The sequence below is a fragment of the Panthera uncia genome, chromosome B4, assembly GCF_023721935.1.
Source record: "Panthera uncia isolate 11264 chromosome B4, Puncia_PCG_1.0, whole genome shotgun sequence".
Taxonomy (NCBI): domain Eukaryota; kingdom Metazoa; phylum Chordata; class Mammalia; order Carnivora; family Felidae; genus Panthera; species Panthera uncia.
In genome coordinates this window covers 16,018,097-16,032,267 of record NC_064809.1, presented here as the reverse complement: position 1 = coordinate 16,032,267, position 14,171 = coordinate 16,018,097, and the positions used below count along the sequence as shown (strand labels likewise).

The following is a 14,171-nucleotide window of genomic DNA, read 5'->3' as shown; positions in this document are numbered from 1 at the left end:
ATCATGTGAATATCTTAGGAAGTCAGAAAAAATTTTAAAAATGTTCCTTAAGGTTTTAAATCCAGCATATTCAAACATTTCAGGCTTAAAAAAACCTTCAATAACCTTATATGAAGCAAACAGTAATAACATCTACTAGGCTTCCTGAGATTCATACAATTATTTACAATCATTAATTAAATAATTTTAGTTAGCAATTATTAAAGTGTGTTAAATATTCTACATATCACTAATCAAAAATTGATGTTAAACTAGAAAATGATTTCTAAATTTGTCTATTTAACAAGCAATGCATTACTAACAGACATTAAAAGAAATACATTTCTAAGGCTACCAGGATATGTTAATGAATTAACTAAAAATGTCGAATAGTATATACAATATGTTCATTATATATAAATGGGAAATAAATTCATATTTCAGTAAAGAAACAACAGAAAGATACAAAAGAAACAAAAGTGGTACCTATGGAAGATGGGGAGAAAAACAGGGATGGCCATTAGACTTATCAATGTCATCTTTTTAAGTTTTAATTTTTGAGCCAAAATAGATCTATTTTTAAAAGAAAAAAGTACAGGGACACCTGCATGGCTCAGTGGGCTAAGCAACCGACACTGGATTTCAGCTCAGGTCATGATCTCATGATTCATGGGGTAGAGCCCCACATCAGGCTCCAAGATGACAGCTTAGAGCCTGCTTGGGATTCTTTCCCTCTCTCTCTGCCCCTCCCCTGCTTGTGTACTCTCTCTCTCTTCCCCTCAAAATAAATAAATAAACTTAAAAAAAAAAAGTATGTATTTTATTTATTTATTATTTTTTTTTTTTAAAAAGTATGTATTTTATACGAGCACATGTATTTCCTGAAACCAACACACATAAATACACTCACACATATATACGTATGGTTTAAAGGATAGAACAACAGGACTTTTAAAAGAGAAATCATTATGGAAGATTTTTCAAAACATTGGAAGCTGTGTTTCTGGGTCACAGTTCTGACTAAATTTAGACAATTTCACAATGACGGCTCTTTTTCTTCCCCTTAAGACTTGAAAATATTTTCAAAACTGCCATAACTTTAGATGAAAAGTTGATGAAATGATTGATTGATAAATTGATAAAATAGATGAAAAGTTATCTATTCATCTATTTGAATAGATTCAATCTATTTGAATAGATAGATTTTTTTGGTTAAAAAAAAAAGAAGAAGAAAAGGATTTGTGGGGGGTAGGTGGGGGAAGAAAGACGATATAAATTATTTTATTTGTGCACTAAATAATTCTACAATACACTGATGGTTAGAAATCATTTTGATAAAAATATCAAAGCTTACAGAAAAAAAAACTTTCCCTAAAGTTCCGTGCACAAATCCCCATATCCACCCTCTTAAATAGATCTGTATATTTTATAAAATTAGATTAACACCAAATGGCAATGCTTTCTTAAAAAATCTAGACTGTTGCCTAGTACACAAAAAAGCTTATGAAATGCATTCCAATCCATAACTACCCTCTACTTCAACCTACCCGACCTAAATTTGTCTCAGGAAATGTCACATCACATGGGTGTAGTTTCAGGAACACCGCTCTCACACCAATCTTCTGTAAAGCGCAACCAGGTATCTAGAATACCTCACTGACAACCCACAGTAATGTCCAATATTCTTATGCTACCATCAGCAATCATAACTAAACATATGATTAAGCTAAACAAACGTAAACCAGATCTCAAGTTCTGCATATACACTAACTACAAAATTATTTCAGAGATTAAAAACAAATTTTAAGTGGTTACCAGATGCTTGGGGGAGAGGGATATGAGTTTTCTAGTAAACAGTTTCCGCTGGGCATGACAAAGAGTACTGGAGATGGATAGTGACGCTAACCCCTTAACAATGTGAATGTACTGAATGTCACCAAACATGCCACAAAACAGTTAAACTTATAAATTTTATGGTATACTGTATGTATTTTACCACACACAATAAAAGCAGACAAGCAAAGAAAAGAAGTATGAACACCACCGTAAGTATCCCATAGTTTACTACTCACCTGAGAAGAACTTGAATAATTTTCTACTACTAAGTCGATCTGAGACTATCTAACACAATTTGTAACAATTCTTCTTAGGCATGTAGGTACAACACAATAATTTCAGGGGCCCACAAAAATGTTTTATTTTAAAAGAAAAGGAAAACAATGAACTTCTGAGGCAAAGAAAATGTTTGGATGTGTAATAATATATTGTCTTTATAACAACACAGTCATAAAATAGTTTTATTAATTTTCATGGAGAAATGGACCCATGAAGGCAAAAGTGCCCAGGGCCTGTGAAAAGTCCTAATAATGGCCCTAATTACTTCCTATTATGAAATTACCAAGTTACAACAAAAAGTGAAATGCACCTGGATAAATATAAAACATTATTCTTAAAGAGAAATCACACATGAACAAATATTAAGAGTTTGAAATTTTTTTTAAAGCTCAATAATATCAGAATAGCATCTCAATTACTATTTAATCCTTTTCAAACAATTCTTTATTAATGAGAGCTGTGAAGACATATTACATTTATATAAATAAACAAATGCTTGGAAATTAACTTAATGAGGATTTAAAAGAATCAGAAAGGAATAAATGTTAAGGGAGGAAATACAAGTAGAAGGAAAAGAGAGAAGAGGAAAGGAGAAAAGACTACTTGAAAGGACAAACAGAACTAGGGACGCCTGGGTGGCTCAGTTGGTTGACTGAGTTGGTCTCAGTTGGTGACTCAGTTGTCTGACTTCGGCTCAGGTCACAATCTCAAGGTTCATGGTTTTGAGCCCTGCGTTGGGCTCTGTGCTGACAGCTCGGAGTCAGGAGCCTGCTTCCGATTCTGTGTCTCCCTCGCTCTCTCTGCCCCTCCCCAACTTGTGCTCTGTCTCTCTCTCAAAAATAAACAAAAAAATAAAAAGCACAAACAGAGCTACACTTCATTGTTTAAATTAGCAAAGTTGAAAATACTCCCTAAGTAAATTCATAAAAATTGCACAATGTCAATTAAAATGCCCAAAAGAGGAGCATGTGGGTGGCTCGGTCAGTTAAGCATATCTTGATTGTGGCTCAGGTCATGATCTCTTTGTGGGATCGAGCCCCACGTCAGGCATTGTGCTGACCGCACAGAGCCTGCTTGGGATTCTCTCTGTCTCCCTCTCTCTCTCTGCTCCTCTCCCGCTAGCTCTAGTACTCTCTCTCTCTCAAAATACGTAAACACTTTTTTTAAATGCCCAAAAGATAGCTGAAATATTAACGAATATAATGACAGCTATCTAAAATAAATACGAAAAAAAAATGAGCATGTGTCTAAACTACTGATATTATATTTAAAAAACACAAATGGAACACAGCTTTTAAAGTTACAAACTAAGACCTTTTTTGAATTCTATGAATTATTTTTATATATTTATTTTTTAACATAATTTATTGTCAAATTGGTTTCCACACAACACCAGTGCTCATCCCAACAGGTGCCCTTCTCAATGCCCATCACCCACTTTCCCCTCTCCCCCACCCCCCATCAACCCTTATTCTCAGTGTTTACAAGTCTCTTATTATTTGCCTCCCTCCCTCTCTGTAACTTTTTTTCCCCTTCCCCTCCCCCATGGTCTTCTGTTAACTTTCTCTAGATCCACATATGAATGAAAACATATGGTATCTGTTCTTCTCTGACTGACTTATTTCACTTAGCATAATACCTTCCAGTTCCATCCACATTGCTGCAAATGGCCAGATTTCATTCTTTCTCATTGCCAAGTAGTATTCCATTGTGTAAACAAACCACATCTTCTTTATCCATTCATCAGTTGATGGACATTTAGGCTCTTTCCATAATTGGGCTCTTGTTGAAAGTGTTGCTGTAAACATTGGGGTACAAGTGCCCCTATGCATCAACACTCCTGAATCCCTTGGGTAAATTCCTAGCAGTGTTATTGCTGGGTCAGAGGGTAGATCTATTTTTAATTTTTTGAGGAATCTCCATGCTGTTTTCCAGAGCGGCTGCACCAGTTTGCATTCCCACCAGCAGTACAAGAGGGTTGCCATTAAATTAAGACATATTAAATATATAAGGACAACATAGATGGACCTTGAGGGCATTATGCTAAGCGAAATAAGTCAGAGAAAGACAAATACTATATGATCTCACCGATATGTGACATCTAATAAAACAGAACTCACAGCAATAGAGAACAGGTTCACGGTTTCCAGAGGTGGGGAATGGGGGTGAGGTGAAGTAGGTGAAGGTGGTCAAAAGGTACAAAGTTCCAGTTACAACTAAGTTCTGAGGATGTAATTACAGCACGGAGAGTACAGTTACAATAGTTTATTGTAATTTTAAAGTCGCAAAGGGAGTAGACTTAAAAGTTCTCACTACAAGAAAAAAATAGGGGAAAGAATAACAAATAAACGTTACTAGGAAAATAATGTTAACATGAAGAAAAACAAACTGATCTCTTCAGCTTCATTGTACATTACACAGAATTTCAGATAGATTATAAATTATTTAACTGGAAAAATATGAAATATTTCTAGTAATGACAGGGAGTTTAATCTTTGCATTTCAAGCAACTAACCCATTATAAAAGGTGACTACAAAACGGAATACCAAATTTATCTTTATCAACATAAAAAGAAAACTGACAGAATGAAGAGAAGAGGGACTTAGTAACTGAAATGCCAGATAAAACTTGTATCTCCAAAATATACAGGCATGCAGCTAGGTTGATACCTAGTGTTTAAGGGACAAACTGTCACAAAACTGGAACTTGAATCAAAAAGAGGTAAAGTTGCACCCAGTTAACCACATGCCAGGTAGGACTATAAACCTTTTACACATGTTAACCAATCTCACACTGACAACTCGCCCCCTACATAGAAGATGCTATTTTTATTCCTCCATAGCAAACAAGGAAAGTGGTCAGAGCTCAGATGTGAACCCAGGCAGGTGTCACTCCAAAGTCCATGCTCTCAACCATTCAGCTAGCTGCTTCTTTCCTCTGCACAACAAAAATTCACGGACCTGTCTACTCTACAAATCTAAGCCTACCAGACAGATATAAGTTACTACAACACAACACAAAACAAAACAAAAATAAGAGTGATTTTGATAGAGTGTTTCGAGGATTCACAGGACCGTGATATGATCTGCAGCAAAGGGGATAAAGAAAGCTTCTAGGAGAAATGGTATCTACATTGGGCCTGCAAGGATATGAGACACAGAGACAGAAAATGGGAGAATAAAATATTTCACACTAAAGGAATAGAATGACCAAAAGCATTAAACTAAGGTAGAAAAGCACTGGCAACTGAAAAGCTTGAGTTGAAAAAAATGATACTCAGGGGAAAAATAAATGGAAAATAAGAGAGTCAGATGCCTAGAGGGAGGTCAGACTTAACTGAGCGCAGAAGGGAGGGGAGTAACATGGGAGGAGTTGTTTATGGTAACGAGATATAAGAAGTGGACAGAAAAAAATGGAAATAGAAAGAAACATCAGAAGGTTAATTCACTAGTCCAGGCACGGTAGCGAATGTCTCACGTAAAATGGGGCCAACAGAAATAGAGAAAAAGGAATAGATCCGTAGCAAACAGTAGCTACTCCAATTCCAATTAAATTAAGGAACTAACAGGGTCAGGACTCAGGTCAGAAAAGGACTCAGCATGCTAATATGTAACAACAACAAAGGGGATATGGATGAGGCCACATGTGGAGGCCTCGCTTTGGGGAACTTGGCTGTTCTGGGGACAAGGGCTGCATGTTACGGGCCAAAAAGGGCTTGACTGAAGGGGTAGAAAGACCTTGAAGACAAACTGCCCCTGCCTGGTTTGGCTATGCTCAAGAAGTTAACTGAGGAAACTTCAAAATATCAACACTTTTGAGAGATACTATGGAGGCAGACTGACAGAATTTCTCAACAATATTAACATGGAGGTGACTCTGAGGTTTTAAGAACAAATGAAATAATCTTGTCATTAACAGAGACAGGGAACAAACGAGGGGAAAAAAGGTTTAAAGCAAAAAGAGAGATGACTTCAGGTTTCTACATGTTGAGATGAAAGCTTATACACTATCATGTCCAGAAACAATGATGTGTCCTCAAGACTAGTGCTAGAGTGAGAAAAATCACAACTGAAAATAGAGATGTCACCCATATAAAGATATAAAGAAGTTGTAAGATTTAAAACAAAAAAGTACTAGAAAAGAAAAAAGTATTAGGGAAAAAAATGGATCAAAGAAAGTTTAAGGAAGCATATATTTAGAAGGGAAGGAAGGAGAGCCAAAGAAAGCATCATCAGAGGATTAAGATTAGCACCACAAGAATCAAGTATAATACAGCAATGCTCTCTTACATTTTTCACAACCAAGTACATAAACAAGACAGTATTTTTGTGGCACAAAGGGGTAAATGAGGCTACTAATAACCTGACATTATTAGCCCAGGAATTAAGGAAACTATTAATCTGTATACCAGTTGTTAATCCATTTGCTGTATTGAAAGCTCTGTATTAGGCTTTATGCCAAAAAGTTTAGGATTATACTGTCCTAAAACTAACTTTCATAGCCACTCTTTTCAATTAGGTGCAATGTTGCAGATATGACAAAGAAGAACAGAACTGAAAAATAACCATGAAACTTGATAGCTGAGAAATCACTAATGGTTTTAAAAATCAGTGGGATGGGGCACGTGGGTGGCTCAGTCGGTTAAGCGTCCGACTTCCGACTTCAGCTCAGGTCAAGATCTCGCGGTCCGTGAGTCCGTGAGTTCGAGCCCCGCATCGGGCTCTGGGACGATGGCTCAGAGCCTGGAGCCTGCCTCCGATTCTGTGTCTCCCTTTCTCTCTGCCCCTCCCCCATTCATGCTCTGTCTCTCTCTGTCTCAAAAATAAATAAACGTTAAAAAAAAAAATTAAAAAAATAAATAAATAAAAATCAGTGGGAAAAGCTAGACTTCAGGAAGCAACTATGGACAAGGGTAATTAAAATAGCAACATTGTTACCAGTCATGTTACCCTAAATGGTCATAAAGAGTAACTTAAATGGGATGATTCCTCAAATCTTGCCGGCCAAAAATTCTCAAACTAATTTGTAATATGCTTTACCTCGTGGCTCTCATTTTATTCACGTTAATAAAGAGAATAAATAAAGCTCCTTTGAAACTCTGCAACACTTACCCAGTGCGAGACTGACCGACTTTGTCACAAATATCCAAAATGAGGCCCCAATCCTCAGCAGTATTCATCTCACTGGTTGCTTTCTCTGTGTATTATGGAAAGAAAGCAGAGACATATCATTTTAAAAAATCTTTAAGAGGTAAATGATCACAAATTACTAAACTGTGATAAAATCAAGTATCAGCAACAAATAGGAATGGCTGCCAGGAGTGTGTTCAATGAAATGTTCAAGTCCATCTTTAAAAGGGGGTAGGAGCACCTTTACTGTCTATTACAACCATTTTCCCGATAAACACTTCAGTTGCTTGTTACTTAATATAATAAATAGGCCACTGATACTTATTTATAAAAAAACTACATACAGGTCTACCCTTTTCCACACACAGAAAGACTAAAATAAGAAATACCTTCATTATCAAATAATTCTTAGCTTTACTTGCCAGTGAAGAAACATGACAAATCTCTACCAAAATGTTTCAGGTAATTAAATTATATGATTTTGTTGATTTTCGTGTCTGACATGGGGAAGGGGGAAAAATGAACAAAAGAAAACCAAGCTTTAACTGATTATTTTCCATTAAATAAAAACTTGACAAACTAAATTAAAAACATCAACAGAGGTACTCCATACATTGAGTCCATCATCTCACTAAGCTCCCTCCCTTAATTACAGCAAAAGGATTTTTGAAGCAAACACACAATGACAAGAAAAACATGAGCAACAATTCCTCAAAAACTATATAACAATATAAGCATGTGGCACCTACTTAGAAGACCCAAAAGAGGTGCGTCATATACTGGCAGTAACAAAAGAGCTTAAGAACCAGCCTGTTTTCCACCACCGAATTCTCAAAAAAGTCATGTCCTAGTAGCAGAAGGTAATGCCTACAGCTGACAGTGGAGAAGAAAGGACTTAGGGAGAATGGGTTAATGTTCTGGGAAATGTAGGTAGGTACCTACTTTGCCTTCCTTATTCGAAAGCTCTTGCAACCACTTCTCTCCCACCCACCTAAGTAAATGAATGATTTGCTTTCCGAAGATAAAGAAAGGTTTCCTTGATAAAGAGACATCAGGCACAGTTGACACATAAGCACCCAAAATAAGGAATTACTTCTAGTTTCCAGTACAGCATTTAAGGAACTTGGAAGTTACCACTCCAACCAAGTAAAAAGCTATTAAATAAAGTGAAAACAACTCTTCTTAGATCCCTCAGAAGTGGGATCACAGGACAAATGCTGTCCCAAAAATCAGAGACACACAGATAGATGGATACATAGAAAAACAACAGAGCAGAAACCCATGAGCAGAAACGTCACCAGAAACCAGTACCATAAATCTAAATTTTTAACAGCCAAATTGCTGGAAGCTAAATGTGCACAATTCTGAGTTAAAATCCAAAGGGGCCCGGACACAAGAGAGTTACTGCATTTTTGCAAATTTTACTTCCATAAGCTCTCCCAGGATCTCAAGGTGAACACCAGAGAAAATTTTCTATTTTTCAGCAGGGGAAGGGAGACGATAACCACGGTGAAATACACCAGAGCATTCTCTTCTTAACAAGGCCTACCTGTTAATTATTTTAACTAGCACCTAACCAACTAGTGTTTTACCAGAGATTAACCCACCTAGGGTAAAGGAAATTCCCAACTCCAGTCTGCTCCAGCCTTCATGTTTGTAAGGGGATTACCCAATTGCAGCCCATCTGGCAATCCTTTCCCACCTAAGAGGGAGGAAAAAGCTGAGCATGGGAGAAATTCACACCTCAGGGGCAAAGGCTCATTTTAAAAGACTACCTACCCACCAAACTACAGAACACTTCTTACCTAACATCTTACCATTACAACTTGTTTAGCTTTCAGCAAGCCACAGTATAAAACAAAAATCACAGTTTGAAGAGTAAATATTAGAACCAGATTCACACATGACAGGAAATGTTGGAATTATCAGACAAGGAATTTTAAAAGCTCTGATTAATATGCTAAGAGCTCTAAAGGAAAAAGGAGAGATTATGCAAGAACATATTGTAAGCAAAGAAATGGAAAAAAAGCAAAAAAAAAATGGAAATTCTAAGAAAGAATCAAAAAGAAATGCTAGAGACCAAAAACAGTCTAATAGAAATGAATGCCTGTGATGGGACTCATCAGCAGACTTGGACATGGCTGAAGAATGAATCTCTGGACTTGCACATATGTCAAGAAGAACTTCCAAAACTGAAAAGCAAGAGGAAAAAAAAAAGATGACTGGAAGAAAAAAAAAAAACAAAAAAAAAAACCCTGCAACAGATCATCCAAGAACTGTAGGAAACTACAAAAAGTCAAACGTAGACATAACTGAAACAGCAGAGAGGGTGCCTGGTGGCTCAGTTGATTAGACATCCAACTTGGGCTCAGGTCATGATCTCAAGGTTTGTGAGTTTGAGCCCCATGTCAGCCCCCACCCCAAAATAAACATTAGAAATAAAGAAATAGCAGAGAGGAAAGAAACAGAATACTTGAAGCAAAAACAACTCAACATTTCCCCAAACCGATGTCAGACATCAAACCACAGGTCCAGGAAGCTCCAAGAACACCACGCACAATAAATATCAAAAAACTACACCTAGTTATATCATTTTCAAGCTGCAAAAAATCAATGATAAAGAAAAAAATATAAAAAGAAATCAGCAGAAAAAAATACCTTGTCTAAACAGGAGTAAACATAAGAATTACATCTGACATCTCAGAAACCCTGCAAACAAGGAGGAAATGGAGTGAAATAGTTAGCAATGAGAGAAAATAACCATCAACCTATTATGTACCCTGTGAAATTATTCTTCAAGAGGAAAGCAGAAATAAAGACTTTCTCAAAGAATCATTAAAGAAATTTGTTGCCAATAAACTCACCTTGCAAAACAAATGTTTAAAAAAAGAGCTCTTCAGAGAGAAGAAAATGATATAGGATAGGGTGTATGTGTGTTTCCAGAAAAGTGAAATAAATGACAGCAAGGATATCAGGAAAAGGAGAGAGGAACTATGAATATTTCATTATTCGTTTCACTTGTCTGCACTACCAGTGAAGTGTATGTTATTTGAAAGGGCAACTACTAAAAATAGCAAAAATAGAAGTTAATTAATATGCTACAAAAGTGAGAAGACTGAATCATATGAAATGTTGCCTTAAAGTCACAAAAGGCAAAAAAAAAAAAAAAAAAGTGGAAGAAAAAATAGGAAAAAATAACAAGGGCTACAACTAGAAAACTGTAACAGATATGGTAGATATTAATCCAACAATACCACATTAATGGTATTGTTAATGGTCTAAATTTAATGGTCTAAATACAAATATTATCAAAGTGATAAAAAAAAAAAACAAGATGCAACATATTTTGTCTACTGGAAGCCCACTTTAAATACAAAGACACGTAAACATTAAAAATAAAGAGATGGAGAAAGAGATACTATGCTAACATCAATTAAAAGAAAGTGGGAGTAGCTACATTAATTTTAGACAGAGCAGATTTGGGAGCAAGTAAAGTTACCAGGGATAGAGGCATTACATAAGGTAAAGGGTTTAATTCTCCAAAAAAGACCTAACATCCTTACTATGTACATGCCTAATTACAGAATGTTAAAATAACAATGTCAAAAAGTAACAGAACTGCAAAGATAAATAAATGAAGCCACTAATATAATTGGAGAGTTCAACAGCCCTCTATCAAAAAAATGGACAAATCCAACAGGCAGAAAATCAGTAAGGACAAAGTTAAATTCAACAATACCATCAGACAATTGAACATAATTGGCATCTACAGACTATCCAACAACAGCAGAATACACATTCTTCTCAAGCTTACATGAAATATTCACCAAAATACACTGCATGGCCATAAAACACACGATAATAAATGTTAAAAGATTAGATATCTTACAATGTCTGCTCAAGGACCACAATGGAATTAAATGAAAAATTATTAACAAAAAATAGCTAGAAAATCACAAAATATATGGAGATTAAATAACATGCTTCGAAGTAATACACAGTCAAGGAAGAAATCTCAAGAGAATTTTAAAATATTTTCAACTAAATGAAAATGAAAGTACGACATACCAAATTCGTATGATACAGTTGAAATCTATGCATACTGGAAAAGTTTACAGCTTTGAATGCATACATTAGAAAAAAGAGCAAATTAAATCCAAAGTAAGCAGAAGAAAAGAATTAGAGCAGAAATCAATGAAACTGAAAAAAGAAAATAGAGAAAAATCAATACAACCAAAAGTTGGTTCTTTGAAAAGATCGATAAAATTGATAGTTGAAAAAGAAAAAAATAAAGAGAAGATACAAATAACTAATATCAGAAATGAAGGAGATGTTACTACAGATCTCGCAAACATTAAAGTAATACGAACGTTACTATGGCTCAATAATATTGAGAGGATCATGGGAACCTCCAATTTATAGCCAATCAGTAAGAAGCACAGGTCATATCCTAGACTTTGATTGGCATCTGAAGTGGAGAGTGAGGACATTCTTGTGGGACTGAGCCCTTAACCTGTGGGATCTGACATTATTTCCAGGCAGATAGATAGTGTCAGAATTGAGTTAAATTAGTGGGACACTGGTCAGTTATCCACTGAGAAGCAGAGAGCTGCTCAGCAGTGTTGGAAAACCACAAATGAGAATTATGAATAACTCTATGCCCACAAACTTAATAACTCAGATAAAGTGGATCAATTCCTTGAAAGACACATCTGTCACAGTATACACATACAAAAAAAAAGACAATCTGAATACCACATTTAAAAAACTGAGCCAATAGGGGTGCCTGAGTGGCTCAGTGAGTTAAGTGTCCAACTTCAGCTCAGGTTATGAGCTCATGGTTTGTGAGTTCGAGTCCTGCATCAGGCTCAGAGCTCTCAGCTCAGAGCCTGGAGCCTGGATTCTGTGTCTCCTTCTCCCGCTTGCACTCTCTCTCTCACAAAAAAAAAAAAAAAAAATTGAACCAATAATTAATAACCTTACAAAACAGAGAGCATCAGGCACAGAGAAGTTAATGTTAAATTCTACCAGACATTTAAAGAAAAAATTATACCAATTATCTCCAATCTCATCTGGAAGACAGAAACAGGAAATCATTCTATGAAAACAATACTACCCTACTACCAAACCAGACAAAGACATTACTAGGAAAAAGAACTATAGACTAGAATCTCTTATGAACATAGATGCAAAAATTCTTAACAAGATATTAGCAAATCAAATCCAACAATATATAAAAAAGAATTACACTTCACAATCAAATGGAATTTATCCCAGGTATGCAATGCTGGGTCAGTATTCAAAAATCAATAAATGTAATCCATCTCACTGACAACTAAAGAAGAAAAAAATCACATGATCTTATCAATAAACTCAGAAGCATCTGACAAAGTCTAACAACTCAGGATAAAAATTCTCAGCCAACTAGGAATAAAGGGTACTTCCTCAACTTGATAAAGAACATCTACAAAAACATCTATAGTTAATATATTTCATGGTGAGACACTAGTAGCTTTACCACTAAGATCAGAAATAAGGCAAGGGTATCTTCTCTCACCATATCTTTTTGCCACCATACTGGAAGTCCTAGCTAATGCAAAAAAAAAAAAAAAAACAAAAAAACAAAAAACAAACAGATATATATATTATATATATATATATATATATAAAATATATACACATCACATACACACACACACACACATATATATATAAAGTACTCAGATTAAGAAGGAACAAATAAACTTGTCTTTCTTCACAGATGACATGTTCATCTATGTAGAAAATCCAAAAACATCATCAACAACAAAAATTCCTAGAAATAATAAATGATTTTGGCAAAACTGTAGGATACAAGGTTAATTATAGAAAAGTCAATAGCTTTCCTAAATAAGAGCAACAAACGAGTGTCAGTTTAAATTAAAAACACAATACCATTTATATTAGCACTCAAAAAAATAAAATACTTGGGGTGCCTAGGTGGCTCAGTCATTTGGTTAAGTGTCTAACTTCGGCTCAGGTCATGATCTCTCGTTCCATGAGTTTGAGCCCCGCGTCAGGCTCTGGGCTGATAGCTCAGAGCCTGGAGCCTGCTTCTGATAGCTCAGAGCCGGTCTCCCTCTCTCTCTGCTCCTCCCCTTTTCACACTCTATCTCACTCTCTCACAAATAAATAAACATTAAAAAAATAATAAAATAAAAATGAGTATAAATTTACAGAATACGTGTAAGATCTATATGAGAAAAACTACAAAACTATGATGAAAGAAATCAAAGAATTAAATAAATGGAAAGATATTCCATGTTCAGGGATATTTACAGCAGATTTATTCATAATTCCCAAAACTTGGAAACAACCATGACATACTTCAGTAGATGAATGGATAAAATAAGGTACATTAGAATAATGAAATATTATTCAGTGCTAAAAAATAAAAATGAGCCATTAAAAGACACAACAAACTTTAAAGGCGTACTACTAAGTGAAAGGAGCCAGTGTGAAAAAACCAGATACTACATGTTTTTAACTATATGACGTTCGAAAGAAGGCAAAATTATGGAGACAGTAAAAAAAAAATCAGTGGTTGCCAGGAGCTGGAGGGAGGGGAAGAGAAACAGGTGGAGCACACAGGTTGTGTGGGGCAGTGAACTACTCTGCATACAACGGTAGACATGTTATTATGTATTTGTCAAAACCCTTGGCAGATACAACACCAAAAGCGAATGCTAATGTAAGCTGTGGAATTGGGGTGATGATGACGGGCGTATGTGGGTTAAGAGACTACAACAAATATACCACTTTGCTGCAAGATGTTGATAGTTGGGGAGGCTGTGCGTATGTGGGGGCAGGAGGGATATAGGAAATTTCTTTACCTTCTGCTGAATTTTTCTGTGAATCTAAAACCACTCTAAAAAATAAAGTCCATTTTTAAAAAATTAATAAATAGA

General features: G+C 35.6%; 2 protein-coding genes across 4 annotated transcripts in view; both read right to left on the bottom strand.

Annotated features, from left to right (window-relative positions):
* The window catches only part of VIM (vimentin), a 482,853-nt gene that overhangs the window by 91,287 nt on the left and 377,395 nt on the right, over positions 1–14,171 (bottom strand). The window lies entirely within an intron of this gene.
* The window catches only part of STAM (signal transducing adaptor molecule), an 88,401-nt gene that overhangs the window by 60,154 nt on the left and 14,076 nt on the right, over positions 1–14,171 (bottom strand). Inside the window, exons 1-3 of one of the 3 annotated variants that reach the window (XM_049626874.1) lie at positions 9,883–9,950; positions 8,832–8,926; positions 7,207–7,291 (exon numbers count right to left, since the gene is read on the bottom strand). In XM_049626874.1, coding sequence (XP_049482831.1) covers positions 7,207–7,274 — 68 coding nt within the window. In that variant the 5' untranslated portion in view covers positions 7,275–7,291; positions 8,832–8,926; positions 9,883–9,950. Of the gene's footprint in view, positions 1–7,206; positions 7,292–8,831; positions 9,150–9,882; positions 9,951–14,171 lie in introns of those variants that run through there. The other 2 variants (XM_049626873.1, XM_049626872.1) reach the window with 2 other exon arrangements.